The sequence below is a fragment of the Mycteria americana genome, chromosome 15 (genome assembly GCF_035582795.1).
Source record: "Mycteria americana isolate JAX WOST 10 ecotype Jacksonville Zoo and Gardens chromosome 15, USCA_MyAme_1.0, whole genome shotgun sequence".
NCBI lineage: Eukaryota > Metazoa > Chordata > Aves > Ciconiiformes > Ciconiidae > Mycteria > Mycteria americana.
In genome coordinates, this window is record NC_134379.1 from 9,801,048 (window position 1) to 9,826,591 (window position 25,544).

Consider the following 25,544-nt stretch of genomic DNA (forward strand, 5'->3'; position numbering starts at 1 on the left):
ACTCATTCCCTCCAGCCTCACATTTGCAGAATCAATCCACAGTGATGTGGTAGGAGCTTAGTGACTCATCCCAGCCTAGAAATTTCTCTGCAACTTTGGCGATGGCTCTTAAACCAGGCCACCTCTTGGGACTGCTGAAAGCAGGCACACTATCCTTGGGTGATCAGCTGTCTTACCTCCACTGGCAAGACACGATCAGATCTCAGACGTGTTACAATCCTTTCCTATCAAGGACCAATCCTAAGCCCATAAGCACCTGGAACAATGAGCCTAGCATTATTCCAAACACACAAAACAACAAGCGTTTCAACCTCACCAACCCAGGAGCTCCATTTAACTCAAACTCCAGCCTGAGCTCAGTGCCTTGACTTCCTTTCTCTTCCTACTTCCCCACATCAATGAAGACAAGTAGGACAGGCAGGCAGTCCCCCAGGCAAGCCAAGAAGCCAGAGTGCCAAGCATACATACGTATAATTCAGCCAGCGCATGACGTTCCAGTAGAGAGAGTCGAGACGTGCCGAATTCCCAATGCCTTCTGGCTGGTTCAGATCTACCAGCACTTTGTCCAACTCCGTCAACGTCACGGGCAGCTTCTGCAAGAGGCAAGTACAAACAGACAATCTGCAGAGTGAACTCAGAAGGGGGACTCACAGCAGCAGGGCACAGGCCATCCTCAGGATAAGACTATGGCAGGAATAACCGATCCTGCCTGGCTTCTCCAAGCCACTGCCCTGAGCCCATTTGCAACACCACTTCAATTTGGGGGCAAAAGCTGGTGAGCCACACCTCACCATCAGGTACAGGGCTTGCTTGAAAACTGGGTCTCTAGCATGAGAGGCATGAGTCTAGCAGCTAGAATTGTACTGCCATAAAAGGACTGAACGGTCCTTTGGTCGTCTTTCCTTTTCAGCCTGTGGCTGGCAGCAGGGGGAAGAAGACACATGACTATGTACCTATCTAAAATAAAAGCAACAGCATTTTCAGTCTGGTTTCTAAAGAATGCAATCATGCTGCCTCTGGCTGCCTCTTCCGTAATCCACTGGATAATTTCAGTAAAACCAGACAGAAAGGGGCATCTCAAAGGTTATTCAGTTCCTACAAGAGCCTTGGAAATAATCTCTCTCCTCCACCCACTTTCCTATTAGGTCTTCACAAAGAAACAGGCTGTGGTGTGAGCTCAGTGCTTATCAGTAGGAAGCCGGGCTTCAGCAATTCTGCTGCTTGTGATATTTTGCTCCACTAAATAAGACCATGTTGGAGACTTATTTTGTCACCTATAGAAAAATCTTCTCATGTTCAAAAATGACATTTTTCATTAGGGAAAACAAAGCCCCAGAAAAAAGCTTCACTCCTGCTCACAAAGCTTCTGAGTCTCAGTTTTTGGGAAGCAAAATCTCTGGGGTTCAGTGGAGAGGACAGAGCAATCATCTGGGACAAAACCCAGCTCACCCTCACTGTACCCCAGGCTGTATTTCTGCTGAGAAGAAAGGAGATGCCACATGCATTTGCAGAACACTGCACAAATCCTTCAACAAGCTCCTGGAGATCAGCTCATAAGACCTATGAATCACTCCTTCAGACATGAGGGCTTTTCTGTCCTCAAATCCAGCTAGGCATTCCCTCTAGGGGTACCTTTGGTAAGAAATGGGGTGGGATGTACCAGTCACAAGGTAAAATCCAAGTGTGACATTTAAGAGAGGCCTTGGTGGTATTCAGAAGAACAGCCATTTGCCCCACATTGGGTCACACACTCACCTGCTCCGTCACAGTTTTGAGGAGGAAGTTCAACAGCTCCAAGCTCCTGGCAACTTTCTCTCTGTCAGCCTTCAGGATACACTTGCCAACCATTTTCAAACTCTGCAAATTAAATGGGGAGATGGAGAAGGAGCATGCATTAAATGGGGAAGCAAATCACTCTTCTCAGGAGAAAGCAGAAAATGAGTAGCAACTGGCGGGATTAACCTGTCACCAAAATAACTCTGGAACACAAAACCCACCAAACTCTGGAAATGCTCAGGAGGGTACATGGTGGAAGCTGCTGATGCCCAGGTTAATTAAGAAACAACTGAACAAACTAAGAGCAAGCACACCACAAAGGCACAACCCTGCTATCTTCCCTAGCTTCTAAGCTAAAGCACAACTGGAGACATGTTGCTGCCTCCTGGAAAAAAAGAGAAAAGACAATATCCGCCCCCACCCTGAAAAGGCCAGGAGGCTGTCAGACAACAGACTCACCTGAGGGACAACAGCTACTCAGCTGCAGAAGCTGGGATTTACACGTAAAGCACTAATGCAAAAATCCATTAACACTTACGCCTAGGAAATCCCAGTTGCCACCACTAGAACAGGGCTTGTCAATCAAGCTTAAATTCACTGAAATGACTGAGAGAAAAAAATCTCATCTCTTTGTGTTCCCTTTATGTGCTGCAGGGTTTCTGAGACACTGAAAGGTCTGGCTTAGAAGAAAATCACTCCAAAGATAGGTCAAATAAAAGCCAGAGTTATTTACAAGTGGAGAAGGGCAGAAAATAGCCATAAAAAGGCAGCTGGATCAAAGAGGTGGCCCAGGGGCTCAGGGGTACTGATCCTCTGCCTGCAGCTAGTCCTCGCAGTCCCGCTTACATGGTGGTATTCTTCTCCGCTATATTTTTGTGTGGATGCACACATCACAGCAAGCACCACAGGTTGCATAGATTACACTAATACGAGATAGGATTTGTAGGGACAAGCTTATTGTAGACAGTGACATGCCCCACCACAGCCTATCTCTCTAGAGGAGGCTGCACTTGTGGCCAAGCCCGCCTTTGCTTGGAGTTCGAACACGCCAACCCGGCCAACAGGCAAGGTCCGCCCCAGGCTCAGCACCCTTGGTGCCTCAGGCAACACATATCGCTGATAAGTCACTGCACCAAACCTGTACCCAGCAGTGGAAGGTCCTAGTTCTCCAGGAGATGCAATCTCTCCCATTAGACCATCTATTGCTTTTGCCCCATTCAGACTGGAAGTAATTTTAAGGACTCTCAGCAAACTATTCTCCATCTATATTGGCATAAAGCTGGCAAATAAAGTAAAAATCCTTGCGGACACAGACAGAAGTAAGAAATTTATTCCCCAAAGCAAGTTCTTTCAGTAATGATACCCACAACAGAAAAACAATGATGGCTAGCAAGAGCATAAGGAACACTTTTAGCAGAAAAAGTGGGGAGACCAGATAACACATCTGCAGGAACAGCAGCCTTCAAGTAGCATTATTTACTATCTGTACAGGCTCCACACCTTGGGATTATCTTTTTTAAATACTAAAGATACTGTTCTTTCCTGACCAGGATGGTCCACTCCAGCCCTGTATTAGAAAGCCACCACGTTCTGCTGGCTGGAATTCATGCTGCAACTTCATCTGACTATCAATAACTTGCTAATTACTCTCTCCTGATATAGATGCACTGCAACACTATTCCAGAGCTGTCATTAACCTACAAGGTCATACAATTCAGCTGCTCTAAAGTCGCTCAGGTAAAACAAGAAACAAATATAGGGTGTGTGATTTATATATATATATATAAAAATCTTCGCATGTAGGATATAACACCCCACGGGCCACGCACACTCCATTTATTAGGCTTAATAATAATAATAATAATAATATCAATGAAAACAAAACAGATTGATTTGCATAAAAATTTTCTTTGCAGTTTGAAGAAGAAGATATTACCAGGCTAACAGTCATTACTTGTGGTTAAAGTAGCTTTCAGAGAGGCTGTTAAGTTGAGATCCCTGTTTTGCTAAGTTGCGTACAAGTTCACAGTGAGAGAAAATCAGTACAGATTGTCAGCTCTTCAGGACAAGAGGAATCAGGGCAGTACTGTGAGAAGGAGCCACAGTGAAGTCAACTGTCATTTCATCCTTTTAATATACAAACATTTTGGAATTAAGAAGGTGTTAAAAATAAATTGCATTTTCTCTTCACTGTAGATGAGTGATGTAGATGACTGCATTTAAATCGTGCTGGCTTGAGTCTCTCTGTTCTTGCTGCCATCCCTACTTCCCAGAATTGCCCTGATGCTTTGAAGGGTTTGAAACAAATCCTACTGAAGTAAACAGAAAAGTCCTATAGCTCTGAACAACACCTGAGGGGCTGATTTTCAGATGTTTGCAAGCAGTTTTCAGGTGCTTGGGGAACTGGGACATGTGTCTAGTTTGGGGAGCCCAACCAAATTCAGGCAGACCTGTAGAACGAAAAGGGTGGCTTGCCCTGCTGGAGATGGAAGATATCGCTGGTCTAGCAACATCAGTGCTGTAAGACTGAGCATCTATATTAAAAGCAGTGTTTTGCATGAGTCTGGAAACACAAGCACAGTTCCACCAGCATAAATAGCCAGAAGCAATTCAATACAATTTAGGTGCTCTGCAAACAAATAGCTCCCTACTGAAATGGATCACTTTTAAACAGCTCTCAAAGACTCAAAGGAAAGAACAAGGGAGAGGGTGGGTGGGGAAGCCAAAGGAGCAGCAAAGCAGCAGCAGATAATTAATTCCTACAGAATGCACAATTTTCTCCAGTCCAGAATGGATTGGCTTTAAGGAAGCTGGATTCAGATAAAGTCTTACTATTTCTCAATATATGTCTTTTCCTTTTCCCTTTCCCTTCTGCTACAAAGGGTGTAAAAGAAATTTACTCCAAAGGGCACAAAAACACCAGCACCTCTGTATGTGGTATGGTTGAGACAGTCAAGCCTCCTTACAGACCTGAGTCCAGTTCCTGCTCAGCTCAGTGTCACTCTTGCCCTGATCTCATCACCACTGTCTCGGAGTACTTCCCCATTACATGAGATGGTATCTTCTGTCACGCATGCATTGCTTCACTCTCGTCCTCCCATGGCAGCGAATGTATACTCAGTGGAGCGTTTGCTTCCATGGGATTTGTGTTAGCATGCGGCATCAATACGGCATCAATGTAACATGCTGCGCTCTGGTTACATAAAAAGAAGCTGACTTTGGACTGGGGCTGCTGGCAAGCCCTTGGGGAACTGCTCACAAGGAATGAAATCCCAAGTCTCTTCAAGGGCAACTGGGTCCAAACCTCAAAAGCAGTTTTCCCAAGTATTTGCCATAGCTTCTTGCTACATAAGGTACCGACCATTGCCTCTATGTTATAGGTTCACACAGCAGATTGCTTTGGTCTGCTCCCTCACTTGGCTATCTGAAAGATGAAATTAGCACTGCCACCCCAATTGCATAGGTCAATCCCTTCACAGGCCTACCGTGATTTCATTTGGGGAATGTATAAAATGCAATCATAAAATTAAAGCAAAAGCTATTATGTAACAGATGGCAAACTGCAACACATAGCAAATATGCTTTAAAAAGAAAAGTAGTATTTCAGTCATCTGCAGCATCCTTAGGAGAGCCTCAAACACTGATTAGATCGTAAAAGACTTGCACAAAGTTGGCAAGTATCTCCATTTTACATAGCAAGACTGAGGCACAAAGCAGGGGTTTTGCTTCCAGCTACGCTACAGGTCAGTGGTGGAGGGTTAAGCGAAAATCCAGAAGAACTTGTCTAACCACCTGTTTTGTGATTCTCTGCCATATGCTGTTCGCAAAGATATCCAACTCTCCCTTCCCCTGCCCTCTGAAAGCATTACCAACCTGAGTCACATAACCCAATCACTCAATACTAAAAGCAGAGAGACCACGTGGCTTATATTCAACAGCCACACTTGCATCACTTGCTGATTACGTTGTTTTTCTCCCACCTTCTGCTTTTCTTACTCTGCTCCTTCAGTAACAGCCAGTCCCACTTTACAGGGAATCTCAATTCCAGTTACAGCTCAGTAATACCTGTGATGGTTATCATGCAATGGTTAATCATGCCCGTACATCTGAGCTGTCAGCAGATCTGGGCAGGTCATTTTCCAAAAGGAAAAAATATGGAGGCAGTTTTCACAGCTGGAACTCCCATCTCATCTCAAGCCAATACAGCAATACAGTTCCTGCCTCACCCTACATGGATTCAGCTGGCAGAGATGGTTTTGTCTTGTTAAGTCAAACACGCTGCTTCCAAAAGCCTCTGGCTGTTTCTGGTGGATGGCACTCCTGGATCCAAAATTCTCTGCTTCTAGGATTTCTACAAGGAGAACAGCACACCTCCAGCATCTTATCAATCAGTGTTTTTTTCTTTTATTCCTAATTCCTGTATCACACATGGAGGTATCCCAGCTACTGCAGGACCCAACCTTCGTTTCATCTCTCATTGCACTTCACAGCATTCCTTCATCTTCACAAAGTATAAAACAAGTTTGTTAGAGCACGGAAGGTGAACACCTGCAGTAATTCAGTCATACAAGTAGGACTGAGGGCTGGCAGCTAGAAAGGTGTTAACCACACAGTTCCATGCCTCAGTTTCCCAGGAAGGATTTTAGTCTAAGCCCAAGACTCCCCTGAAACCCGCAATACAGCAAAAAGTGGTGCATGTGAATCTAAAGCCAAAGTCAGCATCCCAGCCACTGCCCAGCTTTCCCTGCAAGGGAGATGGCAATTTGCTGTTACAGGGAGCCAGGCAATGTTTTTGGAAGCCTCCGCATTCACACCCGCCTGCAATCTCAGCCTGCCTGCATCTCTTCCCCTTTCACAGGTACCTCAGTGGGGCACACACTTAGCCCAGACTTACAAGACGCAGCACTATCTCAAGAGTGCAGATGAGTGTTCTGCTACCAAGAGACGAGCACATTTCCTAGCTGCAAGTTTGAACACCATTTAATATTTATGCATTCCCAGCACGTCCCTCAGCCTATTTCATTGTTCAAAACAAACAGCCCTTCCCCTTCGTGGGATCAGCCTGACAGATCCATCACTGCTCCGTGAGCTGGAGAAGCCCAGCCAACCTGCATTCTTTCCGCATGCTGCGCTATCTCCATCCTTCCCCCTCCTCCCCCGTAACAGACCTGATGCTGATGGATAAATGTGCAGATTCATGGCTGAATACAGTGCCAAGTGCCTTCGGCAAAACACATTCCCCCACCCACCCTGCCCGACCTTACACCCCCTGGCACAGCCCAAGATTGCTAAGGTAAACTCTCTTCTCCAGCAGCAAATAGTCCAGCAAAATTTCCACTCTACTGAATGTCCACAGTCACGACGAGAAAGTGCTTAAGAGGTCTGAACTCAGTACGCTGACTGCTTTCACACTGACTGTGAAAGCTAAAGCTTTGCCCTAGCTCCATGCTGCATGCAGGGTCCCAGAGCAGAAACACAACCTGGCATTTTGCTGTTGTTGTGGCTCAGGTCCCAATGGTGGAGTCACACCCAGAGGGGCCCCAGCAAGTGGCTTTGGGGCCCTACAAGCGCGTGCCCATTACCTGAGCCAAAGCACAAGATTTCCCGTGTCCACATACAGGTAAGCTGAGAGGTTTGGGAGGGGCACAGCCTTCCTCTGCTAGTTAGAGGCTAATAACAAACTGACAACCAAATGAAGTATTTTAGTATTCTGTATGCTCATAGCTCCTGTTATTATCTGATGTAAGCACCCTCACCTCACCTGTAATTACTCTCACATTTCTCCTGAGAGGTAAGAGGTAAGCCAGCATCATTCCCTCCATTTCACAGAGGCTCAGAGAGGCCAAGTAACATGACTGAGTCACACAGACTATGACAGAGCCAGGAATCAACTCTGAGCTTCCCCAAACCCAGACAAGCCACCAAATACTTCCTTTCATGACAATATTCACTATACAATAGAAGAACCCAAGCTAGAACTTAGGGCTAAATCATGGAAGACAAAGAAGCAAGGAAGGAAGAGTATGCCTCTTCACACCAGTTCCCATCTATCCACAGAGCCAGATCCATTTCCAACCCCATGTACACAAGGTACACAAGCACACAAGGAGAGAGGTTCTCGCACCACCCACCTGAACAGCACAGCAGCTGCTGCCGAGAGCACTAAAAGGAGGCAAAAAAGCACTGACAGTCCCTCCTCCCTCTGTTCTCTCTAAGTTTCCGAAGACTGAAAGTATAAATGTTCAAAACTGTTTTCCTTGCATCTCTAGCAGAAACAAGTCATCAAGAAATGCTCACAAAGGGAAGGGAACCACCAAGTTTCTCTCTGACCAAGACAGAGAGGGAAGGTAGGGGACTAAGCAGACCCACATCCTGAAGGGTATAACTAAAGGGCATTTTTTGCAATGTTTGTTTTGGCTGTTATTAGAGGGAGGAGCCCAAAAATCCAGAAACCATTCTCACAGAAAATGTCAATGCTTTCCCAGGTTTAAAGATCTGAATTTTTTTTGTCCATGGACCATATGAAAATGCAGCATGGAAAAACCATACAGGACAGCTGAGGGAACAGAGGAGAATTAATTCTCCACAGAGACATCCAGTACTCAAAGCACATCAAAAATATCAGTTAAATCACTACTGGACTCATTTTACAAGCTAAGAGGCTGAGAAAGGGCAATGAATTAAGATTTTATAAAGATGGACTGATAAAAGTTCAGGCAATCAAGAAAAAAATTGAAGAATGGCTTTTTTAGAGATTTCATGAAGTCACTGTTAATAATTTATCTCCCTACAAATTAAGACACCGATAATCAAATGTGATGCCCTTCAGAAATGAAGGGCATGTCTACACTGGAAGGCTATATAGTATATCCCTCTGTCTCCCCAACACTCTGAGTGGCTCCAGCTAGTTATTTTAAATCCCTAGCTGAACAACACAATAGCAACAAAACCTTCTAATGCCATACCACAGAAGTCTTCAGAGAGCACACAGTAACTTTCAAATGGTATGAGTCTTGGAAAAGAGGTCTTGGGTTATCTATACCATCCCTTGCACAGGTCATGTAATCCCCTGTCTGTCTACATTCACGCCTTTCTAACAGAAACACTGTTGCCTGCCCAGACCAAGTCTAAGTAACCACCTAAATGGAAGGAGGCATCACATGCGTCTCATTAGGATTACATGTATATTTATCTGAAACTCTCCAATACTGGTGACCTGGAGTGCTTTAGTCTTGCACTGAATTTAGGTATCAGATTCCATGAGCATTTTTACATTCCAGGATGCCTTGATCCCATTTTGGTTTCAAACAGCCAACCTGAACACTATCTGCTCTGCCCATCCCTTATGACATTGACAAAACAAGCACAGGAAAAAATAGTAGTAAAGTTGGGCCCTTCCTATGATGTACTTACTGCAGAAGACAAAGGAAACCCCTAGGAAAATGCTGTGTACAAGCCAGAGAAAGCAGTTTTAACAACAGTTTTCTGAGGGCTGTTTTGTTTTGAAGTTGCTCAGCCATGAAAATACATGTTTTCTGGAATATTCTTCAAAATCCTCTCCCACTTTCCCCTGACTTCCACATCATAACTGGGAATTTCAGCATAAGTTGGGACTTAAAGCACCTCAGCTCAGGAGGGCAAGCCAGTCCCTGGGAAAGGGATGACATAAAAAGGTAATGAAACTATGTATTCAGATCCTGGAGCTTCCTGCCCCAAATCTGTCATTGAGTTACTAAAAAATTGGCATGGCTTCAAGATCACTCTAAAGCCAAGACAGCAATTTTGTAACATACCAGAAAGAATACAGAAATATATCTAACAGGGGGGAACAAACACCAAAATGTGCCCACAATGACAACTGGGAGAGCTGAAAGACCAAATTGAGAGGCACTTGATAGAGTCAAAAAGACAGTGCGTGAGCCCTAGCAGCAAACGCCCAGAGAGCCCTCACCGAAACTGTACGGCAGTTCCCTGCGTGAAATGGGGCCTCTCGGGTTCTGCCGCTAGCCTCAGTGCATGACTCCGGGCAGTCTGAACTCACAACAACCAGCGTCCTCCTTAGATAACACCGGGACAGAGATTGCTATCCAACACAATGGGACGTTCTGAAGCCAAGTTAAGAAACAGTCAGATTGTCCATGCAGAAGGAGGGTCTCTGGGATGTCTCAGGAGACCCAGGTTTGATTCTTGGCTCAGCTCCCAGCCAAGCGTGTCAACTGTAAAACAGGGTGAACGACTCTACCAACTAAATGCATTAGCTCTTGGGTTTCTGCAAAAAGCTTTCTTCATTACATCAACAACTCACTGGTTTGCATTTCCTTTGTAAAGCGCTTTGAGACCTACCGATAAAAGAACAAAGCTCTCGAAGAGGAAGAAGTCTGTCAGATGCTCTAGCATCTCAGGTGAGCTCTGCAATTTACAACATGAAGCAACTCTGTTTCTTTATACTGTAAACACAACCAAGTTGTCTGGACTACCAACATTAGAATAAACTTGAACAACCGAAGCAAGGTTCTGCTTTGTTTAAAGTAACTAGGACCAGGAAGGCTAAAACTGTGCCAGAGCTATTTCTCTACTTCCTTACCTTTGCTTGCTGTCCGACAAAAAACAGCTCACAGGGGGAGTCCCACAGCTTGTGGACAAGGCTTTCTGCCCAGGTGACCCAGCAGAACAAGTCAAGAGCACACTAACAGCAAGCAGGGCTCTCACAAGAACAAGGCAACTCCAAAGCACCCGCTAGGACATCAAGACTTCCCTCGCTGACAGTAAGGAGATGGCAAACATGAATCCTTCATGACTGATATATGTTTTATAAGCATGCTTAAACATTTTGGGAACAAATAAGGTCAAGTTAGCTTATATAAGCACAAGAACCATTGCCTCGCAGCAGCCGCAGCTGCTATTTCAGGAAGCTGTCTCTTCATTTAAAGTTCCTGGCTGTTGATTCTCCCTCATCTGCCTCTTAGTTTTACACGCATAATTCAATGATATCCGAGACTGCCGTTTTCTCACATTGCTTCTTTCCCAGTTCCAGCACATATCACTGCCTAAAACCATCCCAGGCTCCCTGCTCCTCACCAAGTGATCTGCAGGTATGCAATGCAATCACTGAGGCAAGACAGGATGAGAAAGCAGGCACCAGGAAATAGCACCCTATCCTCTCTCACAGCCTTACACCTGCAATGGCAATCCTGCACTTCAAGAGCTACCAGCCCCATAGCTGCAAATCTGACCAAGGACACAGAGAGCGTAGCAAAGCCTTCAGGTGACAGCTTCCTTGTGAACAATACCACTGTGTGAATTACAAGTGTACATCAGTACAGTCAGTTAAAGAGTTGGCCCTCCCAAGTTATTTCAGACTTCTCCCTGGGTCAAAGAAAGTATAAAATTCTGCATTATCATTTTTTCCTCCTAAAAATTTGTGAGGGATGGTGTCGAGAGTGGCCAATGACAGCAAATGTAGATCTTTCAACTAGAGGTAGGGCAATAAAACTTCATCATTTTCCAAAGCATCATGAACTACTGCTCTCAGTCGAGGTTCTCATGGGTAAGCACTCACATGCCAACATCTACCTACTTACACACCTCCGAAATCATGGCTGACCTGGAATGGCTCACCGAAACAGTCTCAGATTAAAAGGGATGAGACTGAGCTGCAGGAGAAACTCTCATTTCTGCAAATGCCCTCCCTACCCTCTAGCTAAGCAGAGGCACGTGTGGACATCAGGGACAGAAAGGGCTATCGTTTAGCCCAAGCTCTTGCCTAACAGTCCAAGCAAACTCACCCCATAATTTCAACATCAAGCCCATAACTTCCTCCCAACCTGCAGCTTCTCTTTCAGTCAAGCAAACAATCTCCACTTGGCGATTCGGAGCTAATAAACTCTTCAGCAAGTTATTTTAATGGTGGGATTACTCTCTTTGACAAATACATACTTTCTACAATTCTAAATTTGCTCAGTTTCCAGCCTCTGACTTCCACTACATGGGATTTTTTACTATCTCCAAAAGAGATCGGTCATGATATGAGTATTGTTTTACTACACCATAAAGCCACTGCATGTTTTTACAGCTATTACTCAGATAAGTGAGCATTTCTGTGCCACCAGAGACACAGAATACCTTTTGCAGCTTTAGAAAGTTTTGCAGCACAAGTGTCAACCTTTGGCTATGAATCAAAACTGTTATATGGAATTTATAGTCCTTGATCCCTCCTAATTACAGCAACATTTAAAGACATGCAGCTGCCCCAGCTCCAAGGAGCCATACCAGCACTGTGTTAGTGCAAGGGGGGAGCAGAAGGAAGGGAGACAAAACCCAATACGTATATGTCCAGCAACAGAACACTCTGTAAAAATGTTATGTCAGGCTTTTTCAGTCCAAAAAGAGAACTAGCACCACACAACAACCAAGTTGTGTGGGAGTGTTGATCTGCTGGAGGGTAGGCAGGCTCTGCAGAGGGACCTGGACAGGCTGGATCGATGGGCCGAGGTCAATTGTATGAGGTTTAACAAGGCCAAGTGCAAGGTCCTGCACTTGGGCCACAGCAACCCCATGCAACGCTACAGGCTTGGGGAAGAGTGGCTGGAAAGCTGCCTGGCAGAGAAGGACCTGGGGGTGTTTGTTGACAGCCACCTCAATATGAGCCAGCAGTGTGCCCAGGCGGCCAAGAAAGCCAATGGCATCCTGGCTTGTATCAAAAATAGCGTGGCCAGCAGGACTAGGGAAGTGATCGTGCCCCTGTACTCGGCACTGGTGAGGCCGCACCTCAAATACTGTGTTCAGTTTTGGGCCCCCCACTACAAGAGAGACATTGAGGTGCTGGAGCGTGTGCAGAGAAGGGCAACGAAGCTGGGGAAGGGTCCGGAGCAGAAGTCTTATGAGGAGCGGCTGAGAGAGCTGGGACTGTTTAGCCTGGAGAAAAGGAGGCTGAGGAGAGACCTTATCGCTCTCTTCAACTCCCTGAAAGGAGGTTGTAGAGAGGTGGGGGTCGGTCTCTTCTCCCAGGTAACAAGTGACAGGACGAGAGGAAATGGCCTCAAGTTGCTCCAGGGGAGGTTTAGACTGGATATTGGGAAATTTTACTTCACTGAGAGGGTTACCAAGCATTGGAACAGGCTGCCCAGGGAAGTGGTTGAGTCGCCATCCCTGGAGGTATTTAAAGGACTTTTGGATGAGGTGTAGAGAGACATGGTGTAGTGGTGGTCTTGGCAGTGTTAGGTTTATGGTTGGACTCGATGATCTTAAAGGCCTTTTCCAACCTATATGATTCTGTGATTCTGTGATATGCCACTGTCAGTTAATAGTATGGGAGGCCTCAGGCCCGCAGGGTATACCTTGGACAGCCCAAACAAACTGACAATATTTCCCAGGAATTTTTCTTTAAACACAGATGACCACAGAACTGAGAGGCACTGAGGAGGCTTTGGTAGCAAAGCTCATTAAAATACTGGATGGGTTGCAAGTTGCTAAACTTTCCCTGACAAGAACAACATAAAGGCATTGTAAATGTTTGTGGTTTCCCAGTGAATCATCGAGTCCTGCAGGTATTCAGCTGCTAAAGAGAAACATGGAGATGACCGGGTTGGAAGGAGTGGCATGTTTTACGTAGCTGGAAAACAAAATCATACCTAACTCCATGCATTGGATTCCTGATGCAACCATTAAATAAAAACTATTTAATGAATCCCAGGATTACCTGCTTCCTCAAGAATTATAATCAGCACCTCTGAATCCCTTGATATAAACTTACTTAGATTTTGTTCCTCCTTGACAAAAGAAAACAGAGCTAATCATTCTGTTCCAATATGGTAAATTATAGAATGACCTAAATTACCACGTAACCGGCATTTAGAGAAGTAAGTAAAGAATGAAAGCTACACTTAGAAAGAGGTCAATACTACAGTTACGTAGGAACACCAAGACTGGAATCTCCCATGTCATCAGGTTTAGTAACCACATCATAACATTAATTTGACTGCTTGGTTCCCCCCACGTCAATCCACAAGAACATAATTGAATGGCATTTGCTTCTTCAGTCTCCTGTCCCACAGATCACCTCCTACATAATAGCTGCACCCAAAAACTGTCTTCAGGTACAATCCGCACTTGCCACTGAATCAGGAGCCCTGCAATTTCTGTCACTGTTTTTTCTGTACAAATTATTTTCCAATGTATTTCAAGGTTTCCCTGATAAACAATATTAGCAAGGGAGCCTGGTCCAGAAGGCCTGCAACGCACCAGGAGTCAGAAGTCTAGTGCACCTCAGCTCTATCTCTTTGGCCCTGAAGTTCATTCAAATGCAGAACTTCCATAACATTTTCTGAAATTAAGTAAATGCTCACAATACCTTTCAGTACAAAACTTATTTTTTAAAGCCACCTGAAACTGATCTGTATGAGTGTATTCCCTAAAACTCGAGCTCTGTCTCTTGCATCCATACACAGGCACCGCTGAGCTGTACCAGGCACATTTCTTGCACTCTGTGAAAATACATCTAACAGTGGTGTTCAAGAACGCTGTAATCCTGGCAGACACTGCTCAGACCTGGTGCAAGCAGGCACAACCCCTCTAAGACCAGTTAAGCTGAGCAGAGCCACAGACTCCGGCTCTGAGAACGAGCACCATGCTAGTAAAAGCAGCACCCATTAGGTGCTATCTATACATTTAACATGTTGAAGCTTGTTACCTCTGTCACTTGGCTGATGCTTTCTCCAATCAATTCCTCCCACTCCTCCTCTGTCATGAAGAGCTTCGGTTCACGAAGTAGCAGAACCTTCCGGAGAAGCAAACAGGCCTGGGCCTGAAAGAAAAAGGGGAGAAGAGACGTGAAATTCTGCACTCTCTAGGAAAGGTGTTAGCAATGCAAATACCCCGCTGAAGCAAACAGCTAAGCATAGCACCCAGGGAATGCCATGTTACAGATGCTGCATATCCTCACCAACATGTATGTCGCTCTGTTAGAAAACATTGTCTAGACCTTAACAGAGTCACTCCTCAGGAGACAGGGTGGTGGGTTTTGGTTGAATGCACATACTTAAAAGAGAAGGTCAAAGGAGAGGGGAGGGATCATGCTGCTTCTAGATTGAGGCCTTAATATCCAAAATATGCTTTAGTAGCTGCTTTGAGGGCATCACTGTAAGTCCTCAAAAGTCTTCAGGCAGCCCTTTGCGTGACTGTACCCTTTACCATGCCCTGATGAATGCAGCAGGCACAAATAAACAAAAATAAAAGCTGGCAGGTTAGCAAATGCTTCATTTCAAAGGAACCCTAGATGGAAACTGCTGTTCAGAGCAGCACTCAAGCCTTGCCCTGGAGTTAAACTTGCTCATTAAGTCTCTACGTTAACACAGCAACAAAAAGAGTAGCCACTAGAAAACCAACAGTAATCTGCAATCTTCTTACAAGTCTTTTCTATTCCAGAATTCCTCTTTTAAGGCTTTCTTAGGTACAAGAAAAACGCAGCAATAGACAAAAGCAAATTACAGAAATGCACAGAATACACTAATGAGGATTAGTGCAAATAGTTTAGAGGATTTGAAGGGAAAATTTTTGCAGCAGCATGGAGTTAGTGAGCAAATTCTACCGACATATAAAGAAAAAAACGTTGCCTCTAGCTGCCATCACACAGAGTGAAATTGAATGCAGGTATAAATACCAAAAATCATTGGGAATTATATCAAGAGTTAATCTCGTCCAAAGAAAGCAAGGGCTGCCATTTTTTAACCACATGTTGCAACTGAACCCACCCTACAGAAAACAACTGAGCAGAGTTTGTAAAACTCTTTATCAAAGACACCACTGAGATCAAAAGTCTAAGAGGCCTCAAGAAAAAATGCAGCCTGGTGATACCCATCCTGGCCTCCAGATACCCCTTGGGTCCAAAGGAAGCAACCTGGAAAACATGTAGCAGGAGGATAAGAACTGGCCATATGGCACCCACACTTCTACCAGAGCATTTTTAGGGAACTATTTACTGAAGAATTCAAAGTGACGGAAGATAAGATAAGAAATCCCTGGATCTCCTGAGAGCAATAAGACCATCCAAAGTTGTAGGCAGTCGAACAGAACACCTCACAAGTTCAAGGAGGTCTGTGTTTTCTATACAATATACTCCAGGCTTCTGGGAGGGACAGGACACTGAACACAGGTCCCCCACCGGATAATTCCAGCACTTGTATTTGTGTTACAACAGAGTAATGTCACACATCTATGTAAGCTTACCTCCAGTTTGCACCAGTATGGCCAATGAAGAGAATTATCCAAACAGAATAAGCTTTCACTCACAAACAGGAATTCTGTTCTTTACTCGAAGGAGAAAATGCGGCAGGGAGCCAACGAGACTACGTCAAAAGATTTATATTGATTTAATGAGAGAGAGCACCCTAATGCCATATTCGAGGCAGGCAAGCTTACATATTCCTTGTAATTATGGGGAGGCTGTGTCTTACAGAACAAATTATGGCATGTCTGCGTGCATGTACCAAATGTAGTGGAAAGTCACTTCAGTGCAATTACAAAGAGAACGTGACCCTCGGAGTAGATGAAAGGCCATAATTCATTCTGAAAGGCTCAGGCAGGGTCATAAACCTCAAGGCACCGTCTCTTCTTCGACAATTACAAAAGCATTCATACTGCAAGTGGGTGCAAAGCACAGAGAAAGGTTCTGTTAAGCTATCCTGATAGTACCTCAGGACTACAGATTTACTCAAGAGGTGAACAGAGGACCAGAGGCTACGGTGATAAGGGCCTGCTCAGGAGTCGTACCAGTCAGCATTGGGTGGGAGCACTGCAAGTCAATGAGGAAAAGAACTGGAAAGAAATCAAAGCCATCCAAAGGAACAAGGAGCTCTGGAGACCCAAGACTCAAATGCTGGACTGATAGAACAGACCCTGAATGGGACCTAGTCCTCAGTAAGCACTAAGCTTGAAAATGATTTTAAAAGAAAGGAAAAACCAAAAACACTGAACATTCCCTTCTGTGTGTCATAAATGAGGAAGTCTAAACACCCAGTCATCTGAGAATCTTGGCTGGTGCTATCACTCTTTAGTAATTTTGTCACACTCATAGCTTTCACACCTCCAGCCCATATATTACATTCAAGCAAAGAGAAAATATGCTTTGAGTTTCACCTAATTAAAGCATTGCTATTGCTGTACTCAACACAATCCTGTGTTTCCTGATTGTTTCATAACCCAATGATAACTTAGAACTAAGCACGATCAACTTTTCTCATTTGACAGAGTAAAAATAAAATAAAAGATTTACTTGCTGGTTGAAATAAAATTTGGCTTAAAAACATCTCAGTCAGAGAGCAAACGTGACACTAATAATTACAAGGTCCTCAGCACCCAGTACCATGCTATGCTGTAGTTTAAGGTCACCATATTCATCACAGAGTCAGTGACTCTTCTATTCCTAGAGCTAGTTATTAACATGTAGCTCTCGTATAGCCTATTTTTCCAGAGCAAACTGCACAGTTAAATAGCAAAAATTAAACCACAGGGAGAGGAACCAACGTCAGCAGAGTCAGCCAGAAAAATCAGGGGCAGAACCAAAACAAAAACCCAGTTCTTCAATCCCAGCCCAAGGGTAAACCCAATAAGAAACAGCACTTCCCACTCGTCCTGCTGATGCCATCCCACCTCAACAAGTTTAAACCAAAACAGGAGAGGCACCAAGTTTCTTCTTTAGAAAGCGGTGCAACCATCATACCTTGCCCATAGTATCTATCAGCATGTGAAAAAGGATCCTGGATGTCATCAGAACATTGCTTAACAAGTAAATGTACTCAGAGAAAACAATCTAGCAACCAGGACCACAAAGCTGCCACATCCCCTTGGAAAGTAACAGTCCTCAGCAATGGCTTTTCAGCCACAAGTTCATCTGTCAGGGCTAAGAAACATGAAATCACTGGCTGGAAGGGCACGAAACAGCTCCCCATAGAATAGTCCCTGGCAGGATTTGCAAAACAGATTTTAAACACTCAAAGAGGAATCGCTTTCATGACCTCCAGGAGCTTCACCAGGTAACATATGCTTTATCACCTAATATAAGAGGGGCTAAGACCACTTTGCAAAAGTAAGGAAAGACCCAAAGTGAGTCAGATGTCTAGGAACCATTTCCTTGAGGTCACAAAGAGACAGCTCTCTCTTTGCAGTTCACTTTCCTTGTTTTAGCTTCTCAAAGAAATGGACACAATGCAGGTGAAACTAGACACATTAGAGGTGTGAACATCTATGCGTTTGGAAGTGAATGTTCATCTCCTCCTTGCATCTGCTTTAGAAGGCTAGTCAGAGTTTCCAGACACCACAAGCCATCTCACTTGTCCATCCTGGCACATCACACTAGCCTGATTTTTGGGAGCCCAGACATTCAATGTTTTTTATGAAAACAGCCGCAAAAAAAATGAGGCTGCTCAGAGGATTTTTCAAGCCAACTCCTGGAATGAGGCTCTTCCCATTGCTAGCCACTTCTGAAAACACACACCAATACCATTTGGTGGTGCTCCTGTGACAATACTAGTAATCCAAAAAGATCCTTTAGAAATAAAAAGTCGTCACAAAATCTACCTATTTTCTGTTCTGTGAAACAGAGGTTCTAGTGTGTGTGCGCATGCATGCAAGAAAATACACGCGTGCAAGAAAGTTACATGAATGCAAGCATGCAAGATGTTTTCATTCGCACACATTTAGAAAAAATAAAACCCAGCATTTTACAAGCTTGCGCTTGAAGACAGAAGCCCTCTCCTTGCTGAGCAGTAGAAAAAAGAAACAGTAATAAAAAGAAACTTTCCCAATGCACACATTGCATGTCTGACTCCTGTCTACTTTCTTACAGCTTCCTCAGAAGCAGTTGGGACCTGTTCACTCAAGGAGGCACTGACCTTACACAAACAACCAATTCCTACCTCCTCACCAAGACTTTTGAAGTGCAAGGCCACACAGAGAACACCTTAGGAAGAGCCAAGCCACCCCCGCTAGTTCAAATCTTTTGCATCAGAACACTATCAACCCTGATAATTTCTCACAGCCCATCCACCCTTAACGTGTTCATGATGTGTCTTTTATACATGATACAGGGACCAGCTGCATGTTTTACCATCACATCATAGACCAGCAGCAATTCAAAGTCTGGAAAGTACTCCCACAAAATCCAATACAGACCTGGAGCTCAACAACTACCCATTTCTGTCCCTCTCCCTCCTGCCCTCCCCAGCATCACTGATTTTTTTTTAATGTCTTACAAGCATTTGGCAATTTTAGAGGCTGCCAGAACAATATTGTTCCCAAGAATATCATAGAGGATTCTCTGCATTTTCTCAGTGCCAAATGAAGCCTGCTGTGTTCATGACAGCCCTACAAGAGAGCCAAGTATTATCAACACTTCACAAATGGACAAAAATAGCAGAAGACCCAAGAGTCCCAGCTACCAAACTCCAGTCCAGTTCAGAAGAGAAAGTTGTCGTCCTCCCATATGCACAATCTCTGAAATGAGAATGTGTGAGAATAGTTACAAGCAGTTGACAGCCACATTAGAGCTTTTCATTAAGGGCGGAGGAGAATGCTGCAGCCCATCCTCTGCCCTAGGAGCCACCCAGTTGCCTAATCAAAACATTTTCTCCTTAATGTCAGTTTTTACAAAGAAAGACCATAAAATAGTACAAAAATAAATAAAAGTGAAGTCTATTCAAGCAAGGATGGTAGATACATACACTCCCACATATATCTATCAACCATATGACTAAATGAGGCAGAAACGCTCATTATCAGTCCATGTGGGAGAAGAGAACAAACAATAACTAACTGCAGTGCTGACCCTCTGATTTTCTGCCAGCTTTGTTTATTTCTTTCTTATCTACAATGATTACACAAAATGCAATTCAGTATAAACGGTCAAGATTTCTTTCTGAAATAGTAAACGTGCTCACTGCAGTAACCGAGATGTGCTGGTAATTCCCAGATGTGCTCACCTACCTTATTTAGATGCTAAAAAGGAGAGCAAGCTGGCGGGGTTGCTGGGTTATACAACCTGCCTTTACCCTTCACAGTAAAGGACAAGACACGCGGCCTGACTATTAAAAATGGCAAGCAACGGATTAACCCCTACCAATTCAGCCACCGTTTTCTTATTGAAAGCAAATGTCTAGCACAGGCACAGTAGCCATGTAGGTCAGAACAGCAGCTCTCCCCAGTCCCCATCCAGGTGACTCACCATCCAGGTGAGCTGGATGGAGGGGAATAGACCAAGATGTCTTTCAATCACTGCAGTTGTGAAAGAGAAAAGCCAAAACCAAACAAGCATTTGCAATGATGTAGAGATTCTGTTTGCAATGTTGAAGAGATGAAGGCATGACCTAAATTCAGGGTTGTTTTTCAAAGAAAAGCACACCGTTAATAAGACGACGCTTGTTTCTTATGTGAAAAGAAATGCTTTTCTCAGTCCCAAGTGTTTTAGGAGGCTGGCTGGAGGTGGCTTTGCAAGCAAGTGAAAAAAGATATCACACAGACACACTCCCATGAGAAAAGATGCTGAAATCAGCAGTCACCCACTGCCACCACCAAGACACTGAAGGTACACCCACACTGCAACAGCCAAACACCAAGTCTGAGTTTTCACACAGCCATTTTGCCAGATGATCTCAAAGCAGCTTGCAGGCTACAGCTGATTAACCCTTCCAAATTCCCTTATGGTATCTCCAGCTTACAGGAGAGAGGCGGTGAGTTTAACTGGCTTGCCTGAAGCACATGGCAGGACAGAAACAGCTCATTAGGTCTGGCCCAGGACAGTATTTGAGCTACATCAGACCTCCCTGCACATTATAACAGAAGCAGTAGGGAGTTTAAATGCTTACCAAAGACATCAAGATGGATTTTCCCCACCTTATGCCTATAATTTTTGGATCATGGACATAGTCTTATCAACATGAAGTATGTCACCAGCGTGGCAAGAGCTTCTTTTTCCCTTTATATATATATATATATTTATATATTTTTTTAAAAAAATATATATATATATATAAATAAAACGTTACAAATAAAAAAAAATTACAAGTTTGTGCAACACAAATATATTTTTAGAACTGAAGAAGCATCAGGAGCTTTAGTGCTATCATCATTTCTCTGCTCTTGGAAGTCCAGGAGACAAAAATATACAGGTGGTATCACACCACACAGGCTACTGGTATTTCAGAGCACTGATGTCTCCCTTCTGGCACACACGCTACAGTAGCAAAGCTACAGCATAACCTGACCTGCCAGCACACTGATTCAGTGCCAGCACACGTTATAAAACAGCAGCTCTCAGTATGTAATCCGCAGCATTAAGACTATTCTACAACCATAGGGATATGGCAAAAAATAATTGCTCTTCTAGAAATTCTCACCTACCAAGCCCTTTGAGACTGCAGTCACATGAATCACATACTGCATTCGTGACAAATGCTACCAGGAAAGCTGGGGTAAAAGAACATATGCCAAGAATACGGGAAATTCGAAATAAGCTTTCTTTGAATTTTAAGAAATAGTCAAACTATGAAATAAATTCCTCAGCTATCTGCATTTCGTTACATGTTTTTAAAAAAAAAAACAAAACAAAACAACACAACAAAAACCTCACAGCAAGCTCCAGCTAACAGGACTATTGGTTATAGGAGAATAACCTGTCATTTATTACGACAGGGCAGGATATGCAGAGCACCACAGCAAAAGTCTCTTCCAATTACTGTCAAAGCTTTTGTAAAAAAGAAAACAAGCAGCATGCAAAGCCATGAAGCAAGTGCCAATCTATCCCCATTTCTGCTCCCACAGCTAAACTACTCTATTTTTACATTTACATTGGGTGTGGGATGGAAAGAAAGGCTCCAACAGAGCAGTCCTGAGTTTCAGGGCTTGCTTTTCATTTCTCTACCACATTTATTTCGTACATTTGAGCATTTCTGAGCCTATAAGCTACAAGTTAGTTTGATACGGTTTGGCAGGCAGAGTCCAAGTTAGGACAGCCTAGAAGCTCATTGAAAAGGGCAAATTACGAAAGGAAAAGAAGAATAAGGCCCACAACAATGGTGCTCCCTGTTTCGTACAGCAAATTCACAGCAGGCAGTACAGAAGCAATGGCCGTTCAATGTATGGTATATATATGCAAGTTTCCTAATGTTTCTTGACACATTATAATCAGAATTATAAAACACTGAGCACTCCAACACTGTGAGCAAGACAGTCTGCTTGGCTAGGAACTGTCAAGAATACTTAACAGAGGACTTAAACTTGTGACTAACTTAGAAGTCTAGAGTTTCACACAGCCTGTTGACCTCAACAGGACCAAGCTGCAAATTCTCTGGGGGAGGCGAGAAGGGGGCGGGGGGGGGGGAAGACTCTTTCCTAAGTTAAGGACAAACAAAAAATTATCCTTCAAGATCCTTAACAAGTATCCCCGCTGAACAAGCATCAAATGCCTATTATTTACTTAAAAGGTACAAAACTTATTTGAAGGCTTTAGATATAAAAAGTGAAAAACAGAGGTGATTAAGAAACACTTGCCAAACCAGTTTTCCTCAATCCACAACCTGTAACTGCAGTATTTCACACATGGTGCGTGCACACACACACACATGTTCCATATATGTTTCACATTCAAGGGGAAGGGAGGATAAGGCAAAGACCTGGCTGTGGCTTAAAAAAACCCCCTATTTTTGAGAACAAAAATTAATTTTTAACCTCCTCAGCACTGCTGAAACAAGGCACTCACAAGCAGTGAAGCCAAGATTCTCATTTAGCCACTATCGAAAACGTTTCAGAATGACAAGTGCTAGCGCCTTCTGGGATAAATGGGACTGTTACGACAACATGGCTGGCATGTTTGGTTATGCAGCACTGCCCATGCCAGGGTACTTGAGCATCTCCATAACTATTTCTTGGTTTAAAAATGTGCTGCCAATGCTCCAAGGCAGCACCATAAATTAGACAGCTACTTTTACCCCAAATTTACCCTGTTGTCCCCTCTGGTTAAGGGACCCAGGGAATGCCTTTCCTGCACCCTGTTCCTGGCTGCCTCCTCTGTCCTGCCTGGCCCAGAGACATTGCCAAGCTCAAGCAGAGCTCGAAACCCTGCTGTGCACCACGCTGCAGCAGCCAGTATGAGAAAGCCTCCTGTGCAGAGCTCCTGTCTGCAGGGCCCCACTGCACACAGGGACATGGGCAAAACAGACCTGCGTGACAGCACGGACACCGTGCGGTGCCTAGGCTGTGCGGCCGGCTCTCAGCAGGAAAGCCATGTTATCCATCACTACACAGATTCCTGGTGCCTGCAAGCAGAGTCAGAGAGAGTTCATGCTGGCCCAGGCAAGACCATGCAAATCTGAATTCAGTATTTCCTGCTACAATCCAGTGTCTTCAGACTAATCAATCGGCTCTTTCAAGACCTTCCCTCAGCCAGCCTTGACAAGGCCCGATACTGTTGTCTGAGGTAGGCAGAACGTGAGCAGGATCCAATTTGGCCAGCACAGAAGTTGTCCTACCAGCCGCCAGTTTCCAAGTCTGCAAATATGCCCTCCTGCCTCCAAGACAAGGCACAATAATGCAGTAGAAGTAAACACTGATCAGAAACCCCCACCCATCAACCACTACCCCCTGCTCCCACACCTTCCCTGTGCCCACACACCAAGCTCTGGGCCAGGAAGGAGTTTCTTCCCAGCCCTCCCTCAGTCTGGCCTTGCCAAAAAAACACCAAACAGGACATTTATAAGCCCAGGAACAAAATCCTCCTTGCCAAAAAGTGATCAAAACAAATGATATTTTACAGTTTAAATTAAGTTCCTGCGACAAATGGATTTGAAAAATTTTGCAAGGGTAGTTAATTACAACATGTAAAGCATTTAAGTGACACCTAAATCACATTTTACAACCTTGGATGAGAAAGGCGATCTTACTCAGTGTACTCCCACCAAACATCCTAGGTCATCAAGCTCTTGCAATTTTCAGTGTTTTAGAACAAGCCAACCTGCACTGCAACCCAGTTTCATGCAAAGTAGATTGTACCTGTTCCTCCTTCCTAGTAAAAAAGCAGATTTCCACAGATACGGCACGATGTTTTCCATCCAGGAACCTTTAAACAACTCACAACAGCTTGCATATTAGCACATTGAAAATAATTGTCACACATGAGACACATTTTGCTCATTTGATCATCATCATGTAGATGATCTGTTTAGGCCTTCTAGAGTGCAAAAAATTAGCAGTGAACTCTGTTGGGTTTGTGGTTTTTTTAATGTTAACTTTTATTTCTAAACCACTGAAACAGCCAATGTCCCCCTCTCTAGCTAGTTTCTAAACAAGCTAGACAGTGGTTTGCAAACACAAGGGTTTGTGTGTCCTCTTAAGCTGTTGAAACATATGACCCCAGTAATTCCTAGTGCGGGCCAACTTCCCAGTCACTATCTCAGCAATGGGAAAAATGGAAAAGCAATCACCTGCTCATCACCTGCTAGGTGGAGTGTTAAGTCCCTTCAGTAGCAGGTGAATTGGGTCTCACCTCCATGATAGAGGCTCAACACCAATGACTCAGGGATGGTGGAAATCTCTTGCTAAAACGCCTGCAAGTAGGGGAAAACTTGCACAGGATGTGGTGCTACACTCAGATCTTGGTCTCCCCTGTGGAAGCTCTGCTTTTGGATTTAAGGTTAGTAAAACCTTGCTTACTGAAAAAGAACAAAGCTCCCTGGAAGACAGCAACTGAGACAAAACTGACTGTGAAGAAATCTCCATCTTTCTACCCCTCCTGCAGACTCCCCTCTCCTTGTTATTTTTATTATCCTTCATAAACCTCTTCACCCATGGCTCAGATGTCTTGCTTTAAGCAGCAGCAATGAGAAGTTAAGAAAGCTATACAATTCTACTACTATTCCCAAGGCTCTGAACAGCAGCTGTCACATCGATCAGATGGGCTGTTAACTTCATTCTGCTGCTACTCAGTACTTGTGTACACTACAGAAAGTTTTATCACATTAGCTATGCCGGCACATCCTCCTCCTCCACAACATGAAAACAGCTATTGCAAGACACAAGCACTTAAACCACCACCGCTCAATCTGGCTGAAAATGTGGAATGAGCTACACCCCATAGAAACCACCTTTACATAATGCAGCTGCACCTACACTAGTTATGTCAGCCTTAGCCCTACAGGTAAAAATAGTCATTGCCTTCACTGACAAAGTCACACTAGTATGGTTTTTTAAATGTACTTGAGCCAGCAGAGAACCCAGCACTAGCAGTCGAGACACTGGAGCAGCCTGCCTACAGACCAGGGCATATATACAGTATTCACTTACATACAGGTTTCCTCATTCCCTAAAACATCATTACTTAATTTGTTTAATCAGAGACTCTGAAAATCACATTCTCCCCACTGCCACTGAGGAGTGGATTTTTTCCATGCTTGGTTCCTCTGCAAACAGTGCTCTGGAGGATGTTCTTGTCAGAGCAAAAGCCTCATCTTGCACTTGCCTAACCAGAGGAGCCCATTTGTGAGAGTCTGCTCACTGCAACAGGACATTTGTGCCCAATACAAGTGGGCAAACGTACAGCTGCCTCCTTCAGCATTGTTCTGTCGGCAGCTGGGAAAGGAGGGGGGGAAAAATTATTAAAAAATAATATTTAAAAAAAAAAAAATCAAAGCTCCCTCCTACAGTCACCACAATCTAACAAGAACTACTGACAGAAATAAGATGTTGCTAGATTTTAAAGGCAGTAGAGATGAGTCAGTACACACAGG

General features: G+C 44.1%; 1 protein-coding gene across 1 annotated transcript in view; it reads right to left on the minus strand.

Annotated features, from left to right (window-relative positions):
• MYBBP1A (MYB binding protein 1a) overlaps positions 1 to 25,544 on the minus strand; it is a 63,079-nt gene that overhangs the window by 2,168 nt on the left and 35,367 nt on the right. The window contains exons 24-26 of the mRNA XM_075518243.1: positions 14,465 to 14,578; positions 1,756 to 1,857; positions 469 to 593 (exon numbers count right to left, since the gene is read on the minus strand). Of these exons, the coding sequence (XP_075374358.1) occupies positions 469 to 593; positions 1,756 to 1,857; positions 14,465 to 14,578 (341 nt within the window). The remainder of the gene's footprint in view (positions 1 to 468; positions 594 to 1,755; positions 1,858 to 14,464; positions 14,579 to 25,544) is intronic.